This window comes from Cyprinodon variegatus, unplaced genomic scaffold, assembly GCF_000732505.1.
Source record: "Cyprinodon variegatus isolate N-32 unplaced genomic scaffold, C_variegatus-1.0 Scaffold4, whole genome shotgun sequence".
Classification (NCBI taxonomy): domain Eukaryota; kingdom Metazoa; phylum Chordata; class Actinopteri; order Cyprinodontiformes; family Cyprinodontidae; genus Cyprinodon; species Cyprinodon variegatus.
Window position 1 is genome coordinate 2,816,189 of NW_015150457.1, and position 17,380 is coordinate 2,833,568.

General features: G+C 38.1%; 1 protein-coding gene across 1 annotated transcript in view; it reads right to left on the minus strand.

Annotated features, from left to right (window-relative positions):
* The window catches only part of ptpn14 (protein tyrosine phosphatase, non-receptor type 14), a 48,993-nt gene that overhangs the window by 15,779 nt on the left and 15,834 nt on the right, over positions 1 to 17,380 (minus strand). Inside the window, exons 3-4 of the mRNA XM_015372922.1 lie at positions 12,672 to 12,847; positions 1,041 to 1,138 (exon numbers count right to left, since the gene is read on the minus strand). Coding sequence (XP_015228408.1) covers positions 1,041 to 1,138; positions 12,672 to 12,847 — 274 coding nt within the window. The remainder of the gene's footprint in view (positions 1 to 1,040; positions 1,139 to 12,671; positions 12,848 to 17,380) is intronic.

Consider the following 17,380-nt stretch of genomic DNA (forward strand, 5'->3'; position numbering starts at 1 on the left):
CAGCACAGCTGTTTTAGGCTACTTGAGGAGTGCCTGACCTAAAATAGTGGATTGTTGTTATAAAGGACGACTACTTTTGACAAGTTCTGAAACAAACATTTAAACGGATCTTAAATACACATAAAATCTAAGAGGAGCCTTCTTTTAAACAGGCTAGCGAAAGAATAAAGTGTAAATTATGAAAATAGGTATGCAAACTCATACATTTACTATGTATTATTATTACATCACAGTTTTTTTTTCTTTCTAAAATCTCGATAAACTTGATAAATCTAAATCTACAATGCAGATTTTATGTACTTATTTTGTTCAAACTAAGGGTCTGAGGAATTGAAGCCTTTCCAATTAACAAGATGGCACTGCTGGCATGCAGTTGTTTTTTTCTGTATACATAGTGAACAAACACAAAACAAAAATTGGATAGAATTGTACTTTCTTTTTCTGTTATTACTTATTTTCACGTATGTTTTAAAAAAGCATTTAGGAAAGAAATGGTTAAGTATGGCAATAATTTATAATCATATATAGCTCTAAACATGCTTTATGATTAAATGAACTGTTTATGAATAGGTAGTGTTCACTATGTAAGACTAGATAGACATTATCAAAACACCAGCCAACAAACATCTCCATGACCTGCTCATTCTTTAGATAGGGCTTGTACTCAGCACTAAGTGCTGTCTGTTGGACAGAAGGAGGCAAAGTGGAGGATCTCGTCTCCTTACAGATAAAGCTCTTCCTGATGCTATGAAGCTAACCTTGGAGCTGCTGATAAGACAGCAGTCTGTTTACATTCCCCCTGAGACACAGACTGCACCCAGGAACAAACCAGAGAGCACCTAGAGGGCATATTTTAGTGTGTGTATGTGTTAGGATTGATACCATAGGAACTCAAGTGGACTGGATTCTCTGTGGTATGCAGCCATATAAGGCAGGGGGGAGACAAGATGACCTGAGCAACAATGAGTTTGCGCTATCTGTCTCTCTCTAGGAATTTATTCACATTAGTTTTTTTTTTATTGTACATGCATATGTCTTACCTTGTACTGCTAGCCCAGCTAGTCTGATGCCTCGCTCCACAGTACACTGCAGGCGTCCATCCAGCACCTCCTTCTTCACCTGCAGATAATACTGATACCTACAAAGAAAGGATGGCAGAAAAGTAGGAGGAAAACCTTTAGTAAGAAAAGATAAAGAGTGTCTAATTGACTCTTTAGTTTAACATTGGGGTAGCAAATGAATATGGTTTACCCATGATAGCTGATGTGCATAAGCATCTGTCAAAACCTCAAAAGTTTTTGGCTATGTAACAATGCAAAAACAAATAGGTGAAGGAAAAAGAAAGGTACACAGGCCCTGAGAGATGAACGTGCATCATGCTAAAAAAAAACAACATAGATTTTAATCAAACTGTACATTTCTAAAGGTTTAAAAGATTATGATCACTGATCTAACCAAATCAACTTTACTGAGGCTCTAACAGGTAATCCCTTCAATTGTTAAACTATATGACATTTCTTAAAATTAGAAGCTCTCAAGTCATCAAAAAAAAAGTCAAATTTTCTAACCCTAAAAGTTTGAGTTCAAACAACCAAAATTTAAAAAAACAACAAGGGTGCAGAATGAGAAGAACGGGTAACAAACAACATTTCTGCCATCAGTTACTGAACAGACTATGAACCTAAAGATGGCTGCACTAAACAGAACTTCGAAGTCCATCACACAAAGAGATGGAGCATCAATATAAAGGGTTACAAGAAAGTTTAGCTTCAGAAACCAAAATATAAAGAAATAACACCTGATAAGACTCTTTGGACAGTGCTGCAGCCACAGATGTAAAGTATTGTAAATGGCCTAGGATCCCAAAGCACTTTACACTACAATCACTCATTCACAAACTCACAGTCACAGAAGAAGAGAAAACATTTTATTCATTTTTCAGTTAGGATTAGTTAAAAATATACAAGCTTAAAAATCCCAACACATCCAAATCTTTTAAAAAATTGTTCTTTGATTAAGGATTTTTAAAACTGTGTATTGTGAAGGATTCTTTTACAGTCATTGACCATAATGACTGTACAATGATATTTGCCTGATTCTTGTGAAAAAATGACACAATGTTCATCACAGCTGAATAAACTGTTATGCAACTCACTGAAAACTGTTCAACTTGCAATTTCATGAGAACTAGTCCTTGGTAGCTCTATAAAAATGCTTTAATAGCAATAATTGAAAAGGATGATATAGGTTATGTTACGTTCAGCTAGTCAAGCCCTCATTAATAAAAGTTTAGTTTTCTTGTTCGTTTAAAACTAAAGTGCTATGTGGTTAATGAAAAGCCGCCATGAATAAGTAACGGTTTTAAAAGTAAAACTGTGGGTGGCTTTAAAATAGGTGGGTGGGTGGTCATTTATTAACTTTCAGAAACCCTCCAGAATTTGGTTGGGGTTTAATGTTGGATGTTTCACCAAGTCGCACAATCACTAATCACCAATGTATAAAGAATTAATGCTGGTTCTGTCTTTAAGATCATTAATGTATCCAGAGCATGACAGGAAAGCTTTTGCTGTGGCGATGGAAGGATTGCAAACACGCCGACAGAACACAGAAGACGTATTCTTCTGTTTCTGGTCTGCGCGACAGAAAATGTGCGTCAAGCTTGTTCTGGTTCCCTTGAACAAAGCCAGAGAGGCCTGCTGCAGAAGTGAGGAATGAGTGAATCACCTCTGTTTGAAACAACACTGACTCATTTTTAACTGCAGTGGAATGCCAACTGGACGCTAAACTAAATGATTTTGTGGGTCTGTAATCATTCATGGAGGGGGTGGGGGGGTTGCTGAACTAAATCAAATATCAATTACAAAGTTAAAGTAGGTCTGCAAATGAGAGGAAAACTGGGACTTGTTTCACTGTGGCTTTGGGCAATGGTGGTTTTGTCAAGTGTAAACCGATACATTAACTGAGGTTGGACTCTTGAGGCTTCTCTCTGCTATCAGAGAATGTGGTAAAATTCAAAACAAAGTTGAAAACAGAAAACACCTTAAGTTTCCATGCTTCTTTTTTGTCCTTTTTTAGCCTCCTGCTGCTGAGTGTTTGTCTTCTGAAGAATGACAGTGGCCACACAGGAGGGCAGGGAGGACCGTTGTGATGACTGGGCTTAGCTACAGAAAAACTCACACAGTGTTTCCCACTCTGCTGCCATGGTAAACACAGGCTGAATCTTTCTAAAGTGGGCTGTGAGACACCTTTTCTGACACATTCACACACAAGTTGATGCACAGACAGAAACCGAGTCTATTTAGAAACCACACTATTCCATGTTTGGTCACTCCCTCTCTCCCCCGCAACACCAAAAATACCAGGATTTACTTATTCCTAAAACTTCTGTTCTTTTCATTTCCCACCTCACATCCCTTATAAGTCATATTCTGTCACATTCTCTCCACTGTGTCTTTGTGTTTCTTTTCCTTTTCAAGCTCCTCTAGGCACACTCACAGACCTATAATCTGACCCCGCCCTCCTCCCCTCACCCTGTCATTACCACCGTTGGCTAAGATGCCATTCTGTTCCCGTGGCAACCCTCTAATTAAGTCAACCCCAACCACAGAGGAGGCTGGAGAAAATGGGGGCGGGGCTAAATTTGGTCAGGAAGGGGGAGGAGCCTTTCAGAATACATAATCTTTTAAACGATTGTGGACTTTGTGCTTTTTAAAACTCTCCATGTTTTCCCTGCATTCTCATGGCCGAGACTGCGGAGATGCTAAAGATGGAAGAGGTTGTTTATTTTCTAAAGTTGGATCAGAACAACATGATGGTGTTAAAACATGGTAGAGGTCAGATGAAGCAGATGGTAAGCTTTTGAAATACCTGATGCAAAAAAGCAAAAAGAAAAAAGATCAAGAATCTCATAGAATCCAATCCAATCCATTAGACTGCATTTTAATAATTTCAACCATGAAACAGGACTCAACATTAGAAAGTTAGATCAAATATCATATCACCATTACCAGGTTCTTCAGTAGAGAAAGTCCTATAAGCAAAAAGATGCTTTATAGTAGTCACAGACAGAAAACACGGGGATCTGGTGCCTATTTCCAGCTCTCTATGGTGCAAAAGGGTCAGCAGTCGGTCACAGGAAAATACAGAACGCAAACACACATTCACCCCCAAGGGCAATTTAGAGTCACCAATTAACCCAGACCAAAGGTTTTTACCGAAAGTGGGAGGAAGCTGGAGTAACTGGTGAAAATCTACACATTCAGCATTTTTTTTCATGTATCAGTATCGGCCAATACATGCATGTGTTCGCTGATTCATTACATAGCTATCCCTTGAGGTCAAGTAAGGTGCATGAAATTTTTGCTCCCTCTGTTTGCTATCCATTGTTAGTGTTTTTTTTTCTTTATTAACACACTTTTTTATATATAAATTCATGCCTGTCTAACATTTGTTATTGTTATGTCATTTTTTGTGTAAATGGTAGAAGAATAAAGGAATATCAGCTGTAAGAATAAGCCCCTAAAACTTAGTAGCACATAACTGGTATCGACAACGCGATTAAAAAACCTTTATCGGTCGTTCTCTACTACAAACTGGCCAACGATGCACTTAGAAAAAGAAAAGCAATAGAGATTGAAAGTTATCAATGTGAAATTTCTGAATTTTTTATTTCATTCTAAAAGTTTAATCCATTAGTTGTTGTTGTTTTTTTTTTAGAGTCGTCTAAAGAAGATTCTAAGATTTTTTCGCATGATGAAATCTAAAAACGTTAGAAGAAATTTGTTAAATAAATGTTTAAATAAGTGACTCCCAACCAGGGGTGTTCGTTTCCCTAGTGGTCTGCAAGTGCATTGCAAGAGGTACATAAAAATATTTCAATTTAGGTAGTAAAAGAAAATAGGGCTGGGATCTGTTCTGCTTTGAGAGGATCCAAATGAAAAATTAGACAAGCTTTCTTCAACCAAAAACTCATGGTAAGAATAAATCGATACAGAACTAAATACTAACCTGCATTGAGGTGTTACAGGTATACTAGATAGCATTTGAAATTTGGTTACAGTCTCAATACTTGACTTGAACTTAAGGGTAAGAGAATTGACTTCAACTTGTCTTTTGCTCAGCCTAAGAATGGATTTGATGACTCAATGACCTGGAACTTGACTTGGTCTTGTGAAAAATTACTTGCAAACATGACTATGGAGGCCAGTTTTCCTTAGCTCCTTCTCAAAATTAAAAATAAAAAACTGGAAGAGGGACCAAAGTTTACTACAATATGGAGACAGAAATGCTGCACTTCAGTGAAGGTAGTCTGATAGCCTCCCAGTGTTTTAGCGACACAGCAACATTTTGGTCAACCCTGCTGGGATTTTAACCGGAAAAAAGTGCTGATGGGTCATAAAATTAAGCATTTGGCAAGTGAATTCATCATAAAGCAAAGGATTTGTATGTCCAAAAGAACCTCATGCCCATTGCTAAGTATGATAGCATCATAGCGGAGATTCTATGATGCTATGGCACTGACCATTTTAGGTTAGGTTAGGACCTTTGATAACATATCACTTGGTAAGATAATCCAAAACACAAGGCCCCATGAACAAAGAGACGGTTCACTGGTCTGAAAGAATAATTTCTCTCACAACCATCTCAGATCCCACACCTGTACATAATGGCTAATAACTGATTAATCTGTTTCTTAAAGGGGTCGATTTTGTGGCAGATTATTTTCATCAAAGGGTCAATGTACAGGTCAAATCTAGGAGCAGGAGATACAAACGGACATTTCATTTAGTCAATGAATAAAGTGTTTTGGCACATTCCCCATACCGTCATAATTAACAAGCTTAATAAACTTCCAAATTTTCAGCATTCACCCAAAATATTAACTCACACAGCTAGGTATTTCCTTAGTGACTCAAACATATGTAGAAACACCACTTCTGTGTCATAGAAGTACTTAGTAAGTCAGAATGACTTCATGATCCTTTAACAGCTGGTAAATATACTTACTTACTCTTACTACATGAGGTAAAGCTTTCCTTACTGGGAGTTTCTTGCGACTTCCTCAAAGCAGAATATTCTGCAGGAAGTCCAGACACTGTAACAGGCACAAAGAGCCTTTCATACACCCACGCATGTTCAAGCCCCACTTGTAAAAGACATGCAGCCAGATGTCCAAGTGGCTTGGACAACAATCCTGTAAGCATATGTGCACGACTGGATGTCAGTATGTGTGTACATATGGCTGACCCCCCCCTTTACTCCCACTACCTCTGCAGGGGTATCACCATGAGCAGCCCATCAGCCTGTGAAGGGTCCAGACGGTTTGTGTGGGAGGCAGAAGAATTTCACTTTGAAATGAGTTGAATCAGCGAGAAGCACAGCAGAGGGTGTGTGCGTCTGTGTGTGTGTGTTGGTTAAAACTGGCTGAACAAAGCTACAATTTCAAGGCTGCTGCTGATGGTGGCCTCGGGGGCTGCTGAGGCCAGCTGGCCCCACTCTGGTCAACAACTCTCGTTTACGGTCTTTACTTTCTCTCACTGAGACACTTTTCCGCCCCTTCATATCAGGGAACAGAAGGTTTGGACCACACACCCTCTACAACCAAACCTCTGAAAAAGATCTCCTGAGAAAAGACCCTCTATATCTCTAATTGGAAATCATTGATGGTGGTGAACTGTGTTCAGTGTTAAAGAAAAAACAGCTTTTAGTTATCCAAACAAGATTAAAAAAAAAACTTTTTGAACTAATTTCCCACCACAGCTAAATACTGGCATTAGGTTTATCATGGCTGTTGCAGGCAAAATATATTAATTATGTGTAAAACATCAGAACATATAAAAATTTATCTGACAAGGAAACTTTACATCATAGCTGAGATCATAAAATATGTTTCTACTTGTTTTAAAGAGACATTATCTCAGTTTTTACTGAAAAATATGTACAAAATAACCATTTTATTTGACCCTTTACGACTAAGACATCATTTGATGAGCAGACTGAAACCTGAGTATTCAGAGCCAACCCATCTATAAGCCTGAAGCCTGTTTTTCCTGAATGTGCTTTGGGTTGGAAGTTCTGTGGATGTGACGCCAAGTACGTCCACGTTGAATGGGTTCGACCAAGCAAACAACCATAGCGTTATATTCAAGATGGAGTTTATGGATCAACTTAGACACCAATGGCTACTCCATATTAGGAGAAAAAAGTAAAAAATTAAACTAACAAAAAAAACTCATCAAGTATGAGCGCAAGGTACAAACACAAGAAGAAGAGTGCTGCAGTTCTGTGTTTTGGCCACAGGAGACATTATGATTAGAAAAATCCGTAGTGCCTCTTTAAAGCCGGGCTTACACTGTGTGATTTTTTTGCCCTTTTCGGGGCGACTTTCCAATCGTGCGAGAATTTTCCGATCTGGCCGTCTGTCAGCCTGATCGTGCGTTGCGAAGTGTAACGAGGGACGATCAGCCTCTCATGACCACCTCCCGATCAGGAATCGTGAGGTTGGGAGAAAATCAAACACGTTTGATTTTCAGTCGACCGTCGTGGAAAAAAATCGTTCAGCGGAGGATTCAGTCAAGGATTCTTCTTTTTCCTCTAAGATGAAAACACAGAAGCATGGCGGGGGTGCGAGTGAAATTGAGTTCTTTCTGTAAAATTGACAGACCGTAGTAGCCACTTTTGCTCAGCCATGTCTTTGTCCAAATACGCCTCCGCCATTTCTTTTTAGGGCTTTCAGCACATAAAATTGCACAAATTGCCAAGGCAGCGCTTTTCTCTCTAGCGAGCTTCATATTTCTCTTCTACTGGTTTAGCTTCCGGATAGACGAGTCAGAGTAGCGCCATCTCACTGCGGAGCTGAGTCCGACGTGGTTTTTGGACGTATAGTGTGAGCAGGTAGATTGCATCAGAGCGTTGTGCTGCACATACATCGTGAGTGGTGAACTCAGACCGTACAAAGAAACCCTGCGGTTTCATTGTACAGTGTGACCTGTAGGTACGTGCAACGATTGAAAAAAATCACACAATGTATGTCCGGCTTAAGAATTCACAACTAAATGGTTGGTTTCAGCTTCTTTCCAGCTTCCAGCTTCTTTCTCTGAACACCTTTTAAGAGCACGTTCCTTAATGCGTTTTTTTAGTCTTAATTTCAACCCCTAAACATCCACATCTCGACATTTTCGCAACTTGAAAGATGATCTGTTTACTGACAGAACGCATAACATCTAAACCAAACTGTGAATTACTCTACAGATGAACTCGATTATCAAAAATAATCAACAATGTTTTTTTTTTATAATACTAATTATTCTTAAAGACACAAACACCTTCATTTTGTGACGTGTACTATGTTGTTTTCAAATATGACATTGTTACCAAACCGTATAAGTGTAACTTTGGCTATCGTTACCAGACAGTGAAAAAAACATGAAATACTGTTGAAGTATTGGTGAATCCGGTTTTTATTTTATTTATCAAAATGAATACAAAAAAATATGATCAATTAGAAGTCAATATAGCCCCTCCATCGCAAAACACTATCTTATTTCGTAAATTCAATATTATTTTAGATTAGGTTGTTGTTGCAATTTACTGCTTCCTTTTCTAGAAAGCACATACCATATAAATACTTATCACTAGTAAAATTGGGATAAAATGGATGACATCTAACCAAGAACTACCAGGAACCTAAAGTTTATATTTGGGAAATCCTGACAGAAACACAGTTTTCTTCTTCTAAGAAATAGAAACAAAGAAATTATGCGTTTGTGAATAACTGGAAGTGATAATATTGTGTTACAGTAAAACTGTGTGTGTGCAGCTCATAATTCAAGCTGATATTTTTGAAAAAAAAGCAGACAGAGATTTAAACAGTCCTGTGGTTCATTTTTGCAGCTGTGCGGCGAGAGGAAGAGAGGGAGCTTCAGTTTCAGGTTACATATCAGTCAAATCCTGAACTTCAAAGACCTGACCACATCAAAACAAGTCACATCACTCGCACAAAATTTACACAAAGACAGCCAATATGCTGCTTTTTACTGGCAGAATGGTTCCAGGGGCTTTTTTTGTGGTTCAGTTAAATGTTAGAGAATTATTTTCAGTTTTTGTTCAGTAGTTTTCTTTCATATCATAAAGCATACCTTCTAAAAGGTTCCAGGAAAAACAAGAGATTATCCTCTAACCTTCACTTTCTCTGTCCTTGCTTGCCTTCCTTTCTTTTTCTGTCTCTCATTTAGCTAAAGCCAACAGGCTATCCTTCCCCTTCCCTATGTATATATAAAAGTAACTGATTTTATTTTACTTTATGTGATCCAACTATACTTTTAAAATTTTAATTACCAGCAAAATATGCACTTTTATAAAAGAATATGTTTAGTTGCAGGAAATCTCAAAGAAAATCTGCTAATTGCACAAGACTGATGGTTTAAAAAGAAAACCTACTAAAATCATGATGGATCATTGAACGTTTAACAGTTTAAATGTGATGAGTAGAGTAACAGGACAAGCCCCCAGGGAGCAGGTATGATCTTTCAATGTGGTCCATTATACTGACTCCACTGACAGGGCTGCAGCTGGCTTCTAAGGCCAGTGTGAGAGAAGTGTGTTTTTTGTTAACCAGACGCCCCCTCCCCCTTTATCCCCCCCGCACTTCTGCGGATAGGAATGTATGGCCCGCCTCCTACGCTGAACGGCTGTGCCAACAACATTCCTGACAAACACAAGAAGAAAAAGAGGGGGAGGAACAAGAAGGACGATGAAGGGACACTGACTGAAAACCATCCGCCCTCAACTTTGGGAGTTCTGCTCTACAAAAGGAGTAAAGGTGAGACTGTTCAGAGAGTGCAACAAAAAAGAGGGAGGGGTTCCAAGAGAAGCCATTGTTACCTTAATTGTCCCCAAGCCCCCATCATAACCTCCACAACCGCTATAGACACATATCATAAAATCCTGCAGAAGATTCCAGGAATATCACCTTCTAACTGGATTAACTCCCTGTTTCTGTATAATAGGAGGGTAAACATGCGCTCTGCTTCACTATCTTGAGCCCAAGTTGCTCAAAAACACCTTTTTTTCATTGCTGTCAGTCCGATTCATGTCCCATCCTGCCTTTCCAGAAACACTGAGGACATTCAGCACGAGAAATGGTTAATAAACAGGCACACACCTTCAAATTCAATCTGGTGTCAAGGCATCAAGCTGCGACCTGCCATCGACCTATCCCACATCCAGCAGGGCAGAGGCCACAAATTCATCGGCTCAGTGCAAGGCGGAGCAGCAGAGTGCGAGACGTAGTGTGTTTTTGTGCGTAAATCAGTCTGAGATGTCAGGCTGTCCGCTCCACGCTGACCCCGACATGCACTCTTCACAGCTACCTAACATGTTCATTCACAGGCCCGCTAACGCTCCCAGACTATTCATGATGGCAGTGATTGACACTTTTGAAGCTATTTTTGTTCTAAACTCTCCGTACTTAGAAGAAATATGGCTCATTTAAAAGAATAAAGCTGCTTATATGACAAGAACTTCACACTGACCGACTCTGACAATATAGAATGTGTATGCAATCTATTTAGTAATTGTTTGAATAGCTAAATAAAAATATAATTGAACACACTGCCTGCACTGCAGATGCATAACTGCCTCAGCGTTATGCATTAATTATCAATGATCAATAGATTATTCTTTGCATTTGACTTTATGGAGATTAAATTTATTTAATTCTGTTTCAAAGGGTTTCTTTTAGGAAGAAACGTGAAAAATATGTTATTAACTCTAGCCAAAGATTAAAAAAATATGTAAAGATTGTGCAGCAAGAAAAAAATCACATGTACTCAGATAAACTAAAGTTAGCATCTTCACTTCAGCAGATTTAACCACATTAAAACATATCAGTAATTAGCTGTCTGCACAAAATGATAGAATCCAATAGTTTGGGCCCACCTTGCAACTTTCTCTCCAAAATAGTTCAGCAAATATTGTCTAAAACTTTTACTTGTGCTTGGTGTCCAAATCTATTCAAGAACCATTTTTTCCCACTTGAATACCATTATTTGCATTGTTTCTAATCTGCTCAGTAGGTGTTTTATAAATCGATGCCTTTATCTGCACTGATGTTCATGACTATTTGCATGTTTTTACTTGCTTGGGAACAGTTTTTTTTTTACAATGAGGCTTTTTTACAATGTTTTTCCATGCTTCTGTAAACCGGCTGATGATTTTCTTTTCTTTTGAACTTTTTCTTTATTTTTCCCTGAATACTTCTACGGTAATTAATATCTGCCATGTTTTTTTTCTTTTTATTTCCTGAGATGTCTGTTTCACTTTTGTTGTAAAGATTACATTTTAAAAGTTTGTTAACTTTCATATCATGTTGTCTTGTGTGTTTCTGTTAGCTTTTTCCCGTCTACTTATTTCACACCAGAATTTCACCCAAAGTGGGACAATACAGGTATTTCTATTATCACCAGTAGTTTAAACAGAACCACAAAAAAAAAAACACCCGTTTAGGATGTGATCAAGCTATCAATCCCGTAGAATGGCTTCATATTGCGCCTCTTCTAGTATGTTTATTATGATTAAAAATATGCAGCTTATAGGCGATAACAGCCACTTCAGCCACCTCTAAAACCATAAGTTTTATTTACAATTTACCTACTTTTAGTTTTGATCTTCTTTATTTACAATTTACAATTTATTTTTGTAAATAAGTGTTGTTCAAACCTTTACCTTGAATAAATTCCACATGTTTAAGTCCGTACGGATTTCATGTGATCTTTAAAAACAACTCAGTTAACAGGATACAAGTTTTTTTTGTTTTCGCTTTGTTTAGTATGAGCAAGATGCAGTTTTTTGGGGTTTTTTTAACAATACAAGAAGAACTACTGAAATAACACTCAGATTACACATGAATAGATATTAATTAATAACATGGGGAAAAAAGGAATCATTTTAGGGGTAGGATTAGGGTTAATTCAGGGATAACCTACTGAGCCTACTAGTAGGTAGGAGGCACAATATGAAGCCATTCTTATGTGATTGAAAACTGCTAATAACCGCCATATTGATTGATTGATTGATTGATTGATTGATTGATTGATTGATTGATTGATTGATTGATTGATTGATTGATTGATCTCACATTTGAGAAATTTACTCAATGCATCAGCTCAAAAAGTCAAAGAAGATGAATGTGCAAAAGGAAAAAAAAGGTGTCTGGAATATATAGAGTATTTACAGTGCGTCCACATATTACAGCTTTTTTTTCCTTTTTTTTTCCGAGTAGGATCATTATCAATAAGATAAGCGGCTGACATAACCTTCAGTTTAGCCTTACAACAGTAAAGTTAAATTTACGGCACACAACAAACAGACGGTATATAAGTCAAGGTATACTACTAGCTAACATTGTTTTTTATGTTTTTTTCAAATTGGTTGTAACGTGACAAAATGAAAAAAAATGTATTATATAAAAAATCTTCTGTAAATAATAGCACAAAAAAATTGGCCCTCAGCTGTTTTTTAACATTTGTTGGATGCATTTACAATAGTTGCAAATGTTTTTACCTAAACTGATAAACTAAATAAATTTATGGATTAGTTTAAACTCTCACAGAGCTATTTAACCATCTGCAGCCCTTTTATATAAACCAAGTACATTCTTTCAGACTCCTTACCTGGTGGCCTCTTGTTCCAGACGGGAAACATTAGGAACATAGAACATGACTCCAAAGAACAGCTGCGGCTCATTGCCAAACTTGTCCAGCTGTTTCTTGAGGGGTTTCTCCAGTTCTACCCAGCGTTGGGCCGGTGTCTGGGTCTTTCCCTGGAACCACAGTCCAAAGTAATGGGTCTACAAAACAAAGAGAAAAACGTTTGTTTATAAACCATAAACTGACAACAGAATACAGTGTGGAATTGCTCCAAACAATACCTTAAATATGAAGAAGAATTAATGTTCTGTTCAGAACTATATTCTTCTGCATTATGAGGGAGGAGATAAAGTTATGTGTTTGCAAGTTTTCGTCTTTTACATTATCAGAGATAAAGAACAACTATTCAATGCATATATTATGTATAACCGTAAATTACTACTTTTATCAGAATAGATGTATGAATATGTGTATTCTTATATTGGCACATTCTTCGTAAAAATATGTTCTTTTCCTGAGTGATTTATTCAGAGAATACAGATGCTGTTCACTTTCCTGTTGGTACACTGTGATTAGTGTAGGTCAACCATGACCTGGTTTTCTACCGCAAATCAGTCCACATTGTCCCCTGCCTGGCCACCCTGCTTCGCTACTGGTTTACATGAATCCAGGGTTTACATATAAACAGTCTCTCAATAGAAGAAAAATCTGGTCACATCTGGTCCATACTTATCTGTCAGCTTTTAAGGAATAAACATAGAGATAAGCGATCTAAGAATGCGTAGGATGAGATAATGGTACATATAAGGTTTTTGGACTCATCCAATGGGTTTCAACAAACTGCACAAACCTTTTTTTTCAACTTGAGTATTAAAAGTTAGAGGTGATCCACAGACTTTATGACCTAAATAGTTGATGCATATGAGTTGTTTTAAATAATTCCTCAGGGCAATATACAGTGTGTGACACTATCAATGCTATGAGCGGGGCTCCCCTCTTGAAATACCACCTATGTAAGCTGGGAGAAGATGCACCTTCGTTGGCCAGGTCATGTGACCTGGAAAAACATATTGTCTTATAGCCGTAGGCTCTTAGATTATCATCATGGAGCTAAGGCTTTTGCTCAACTATTTTTCTAACTGTTCGACTACTGGTCATGGCTGAGGCAAGAAAAACATTTAAACCTTCAGAGGAGACTAAAAAGAGAAAACGTGAAAGGGATCGTGCCCGAGGAAAAACAAGAGTCGATACTTCGTTGGCGCAGGCTGAAAGAAGAAGTCAGATGTAAAACCGGTTCTCTTTTCTCAACTTCATTATTAAACTTCTAAGTTTACACTTTGCTGTTAGTATACAGTCATATATCTTTGTTATTATTTTCAATGTTTAGTAGAAGCAAAATAGGCGCAGAGAAAGCTAGCAGGCTACAACTAATGCTACTAGGGGCACTAGAGGGGATTGGTGGTTTTAGGAATCCAGTTTGTGTGGGTTGTGTTTTTGTGTTGTTCTCTCCTTCCACCACCAGGTGGTGCCCTGTTCTCTTTGGTCCTCCCACACAGCTGCGGTTGGTTGACTCATTACTGAGGACTATTTGAGCCATGGACTGTCACTACCTCAACGGCATAGTATTTTCCAGTTTTGGGTACTCTAGCCAAGCTGAGTTTTGTTGAGTCTAACTGAGTCTTTGTTTTTTTGCCGAGCCTAACCTAGTTTTTTTGTCTTTGCCTTTTTGGCAGGAAGCCTCCCTGCAAGCTGGAAGTTTGGCCTTCTTCCCCTGGAAGGATTGTTTGAATCTCACACTGAGCTTAACCTCCACAAGTTCCGTTCAAGTCTCCTGGATTCTCAAGTGACAGTCCGCTCAATAGCTCCTCAGGATCCAACCAAGTCTAAACCTGTCCGCCCTCCAAACAACGAGTCTCTATTTCTGGATAAACCCACACTAACTGGATTCTGGGAGAAGAGGTCTTCTCAACCAACGTGAGTCCCATTTTCTCTGTCTCTCCAGTCATCGCTCAAAGTTCCCACGGATCCTGAACTAACCACTGATACTTCCCTTCCCTCTTCCAGTTCCGGTTCACCAGCACATTGAGTTTCCTGAATCCTACCCCCGCTGTCCTTGTCAATAAGCCTGTTCAAACTTTTACCCTGGTTCTCTGAGTGGTTTACTGCATGTGGGTCAGATCTCTTAAGAAAAACATTAAAGTTGGTCTAGTGATTAGGGCATTGCGCTTGGTTCTCAGAGGTTCTGAGCCCCACTCCCACAGACTGCCACTGTTGGTCCCTGAGCAAGACCCTTAACCCCACACTGCTCCCCAAAGGGATAAATGCAGACAGTGAAATTCGTAGAATTGTACTTGTGACAGTGTAATGACAATAAAGTTGAATCCTGCAGAGTTACAGATCTTGCGTCCCTAGTGGCCAATAGTTACATAATGTGCCTTTAAACAGAAGATTGTCATTGGAGAAAAATTGACATTAGGGATTTCCAGAAGTGATTGACATTGGAAAAATGGTCTGATAGTCAAGAAACAGATATCAGAATTTATCGGTTTGAATCTAAAATCTCCCATAGAAACACTCCACTTCTGGATGTAAAGTTTATTGGACCCATTGGTTCATAAAACATGGGTCAGTTGTTTTCATACTTATTGTTCACTATTGTTCTCTGTTTTAGTAATATCACCCGATCAAGCCTTTTTTTAACCTTATACACTTCAAGATAAGAAATAAAAGTTTTTTCTTGATTTCTGCTGATATCGTATCTTGCCAATATCTGTATCGATATTGTATTGAAAATTACTGTTTTTATATTATTTATGAGCTTCTGATTTCTATAATTAGAGCAGTACTATCTAGGTTTTAAACCAAATATTAGCTTAATTAGGGATTTTTAAAGGATTTTTCAGGTCAATATAAAGCCCTTATCCAAAATTGACGCTCTGTGCCCTTAAACACAAAATATAATCAGCTAGAGTAGCTGAATGGAACAGAAATGACACTCGTTTGTTCAGAAAAAAATGTTGGTTCTCTGATGTGGGGTTTAATCTAGAGGGATAAATGTGGCCTTGTCTTTACAAGTAACTCCATGACCTGTTAATCTGCTGATCCAAAGTGGCCCGCTATCAGATTTCAAAACATAGAGGGAGTCTGTTTCATTTCCTGACAGTGTAGTTTTGCCACTTGCCTTCAAGGAGGCTAAACCTGGAATTTACAGATTTAGCACACCTATTTGGCTAAAGGTCAGACAGTGTATTAACACATTCCACATTTTTCATAAGATTTTAAACCAACCTTATCAAGCAATAATTGATCAGGCAGAAAAAAAAGTTTATCTGTACAAACAAGTTCACATCTGGCACACTGCTACTGGGGAGTGGCAGTCTCATGGTTAGGGCATAGAGCTTGGAATCCTGAGGTTCTGAGTACGAGTTCCATTCCCCACAGACTGCCTCTATGGATCCCTGACCAAAAGACCCTTAACCCCACACTGCTCCCCGGGTGCCGAACAATGGCAGCTGACTGCTCCTCAAGGTGATGTGTTAAATGCAGAGAGTTAATTTAATTTTTTCTGTACTTGTGAGAGTGTAATGACAATAAAAAGCTGGAAAAACTTGTCAAAAAAGATGTGTAAATAACTTTATTTTCATGGATTTCATTCTTTTCATATTTATCTTCAAATCAATTGATATAGTATTGGGCAACTGTTGCCTCTCAGCCTGAGTTATATATGTAACTCACATGTATTAGAAGCAATTGTTCATGTAATTTATACTAAAAGGAAGAAATAACTTGTAATCTTCTATCACAACCCATAGGGAAACGGTCCTGTGTGTCATTTACAGAGAAATGCTGACATTAACTGGTTTGTGTTAGTCAGCAGCGATGAGCACACCTGTTTCCTGCGTGTTACTTAAGCTTCCTTTAATAAAGCTTTTCCAGTTGCTGCATAAAGTGCTCACATAACAAAGTCACTCGTATGTATAAAGACCATAAAAGATAAAGCTAAACAAAACCACTCAAAACCCTGAGATGGTGAGCAAACAGGAGGCAGATGAGTGCTAAAGTTGTGGTGTTGTAGCCCCTTATTTATAACATCACTGACACCTGGTAAATATCACAACACTATGTTAATATGTATAACACCACTTCATTTTAACCAGATATGACTACGGGACTCACTATGATACACATTCATTAGTTTTAGTCATGCTGCAGGCAAGTATATTTACAGCATTAACAGGAATTGATTCCCTATAGTATGATACTACCACTACCATGCTTTACTGAGCTTTTAACAGGTCAGGGAGTTGGTCTCAGTCACATTTAACTTATTCACCTAAACCTTCCTGGCCTGTATCATTTGTCCCCGGGTCTTCATGATGTAATTGTTCCCTTAGACTTGTAAATGACGAGCTGCAGCAGGATATGAGAAATGCATCAGAATAGTGTTGTTGAATATTGCCATAATACACATGACCATTTATGCAAGATTTTCTGACTCTTTTCTCTACTTTGCCTTATTCTTTTTTCTCAGAGGTTAGCATTTCAGCCACTAAAATTAAACAACTCCTGTTAGAATCATAGACTCTTCCTTCAGTGGCCCAGGTATATATATATGCTTAATTTGTAGCACCCAAAATGGAACAGCAACCAAACACTTTTTTTGCGATAGCGACATTATAAGCATAAATTGTCAAACAACATCATTATCTACACTAAAATGTATACAATGATAA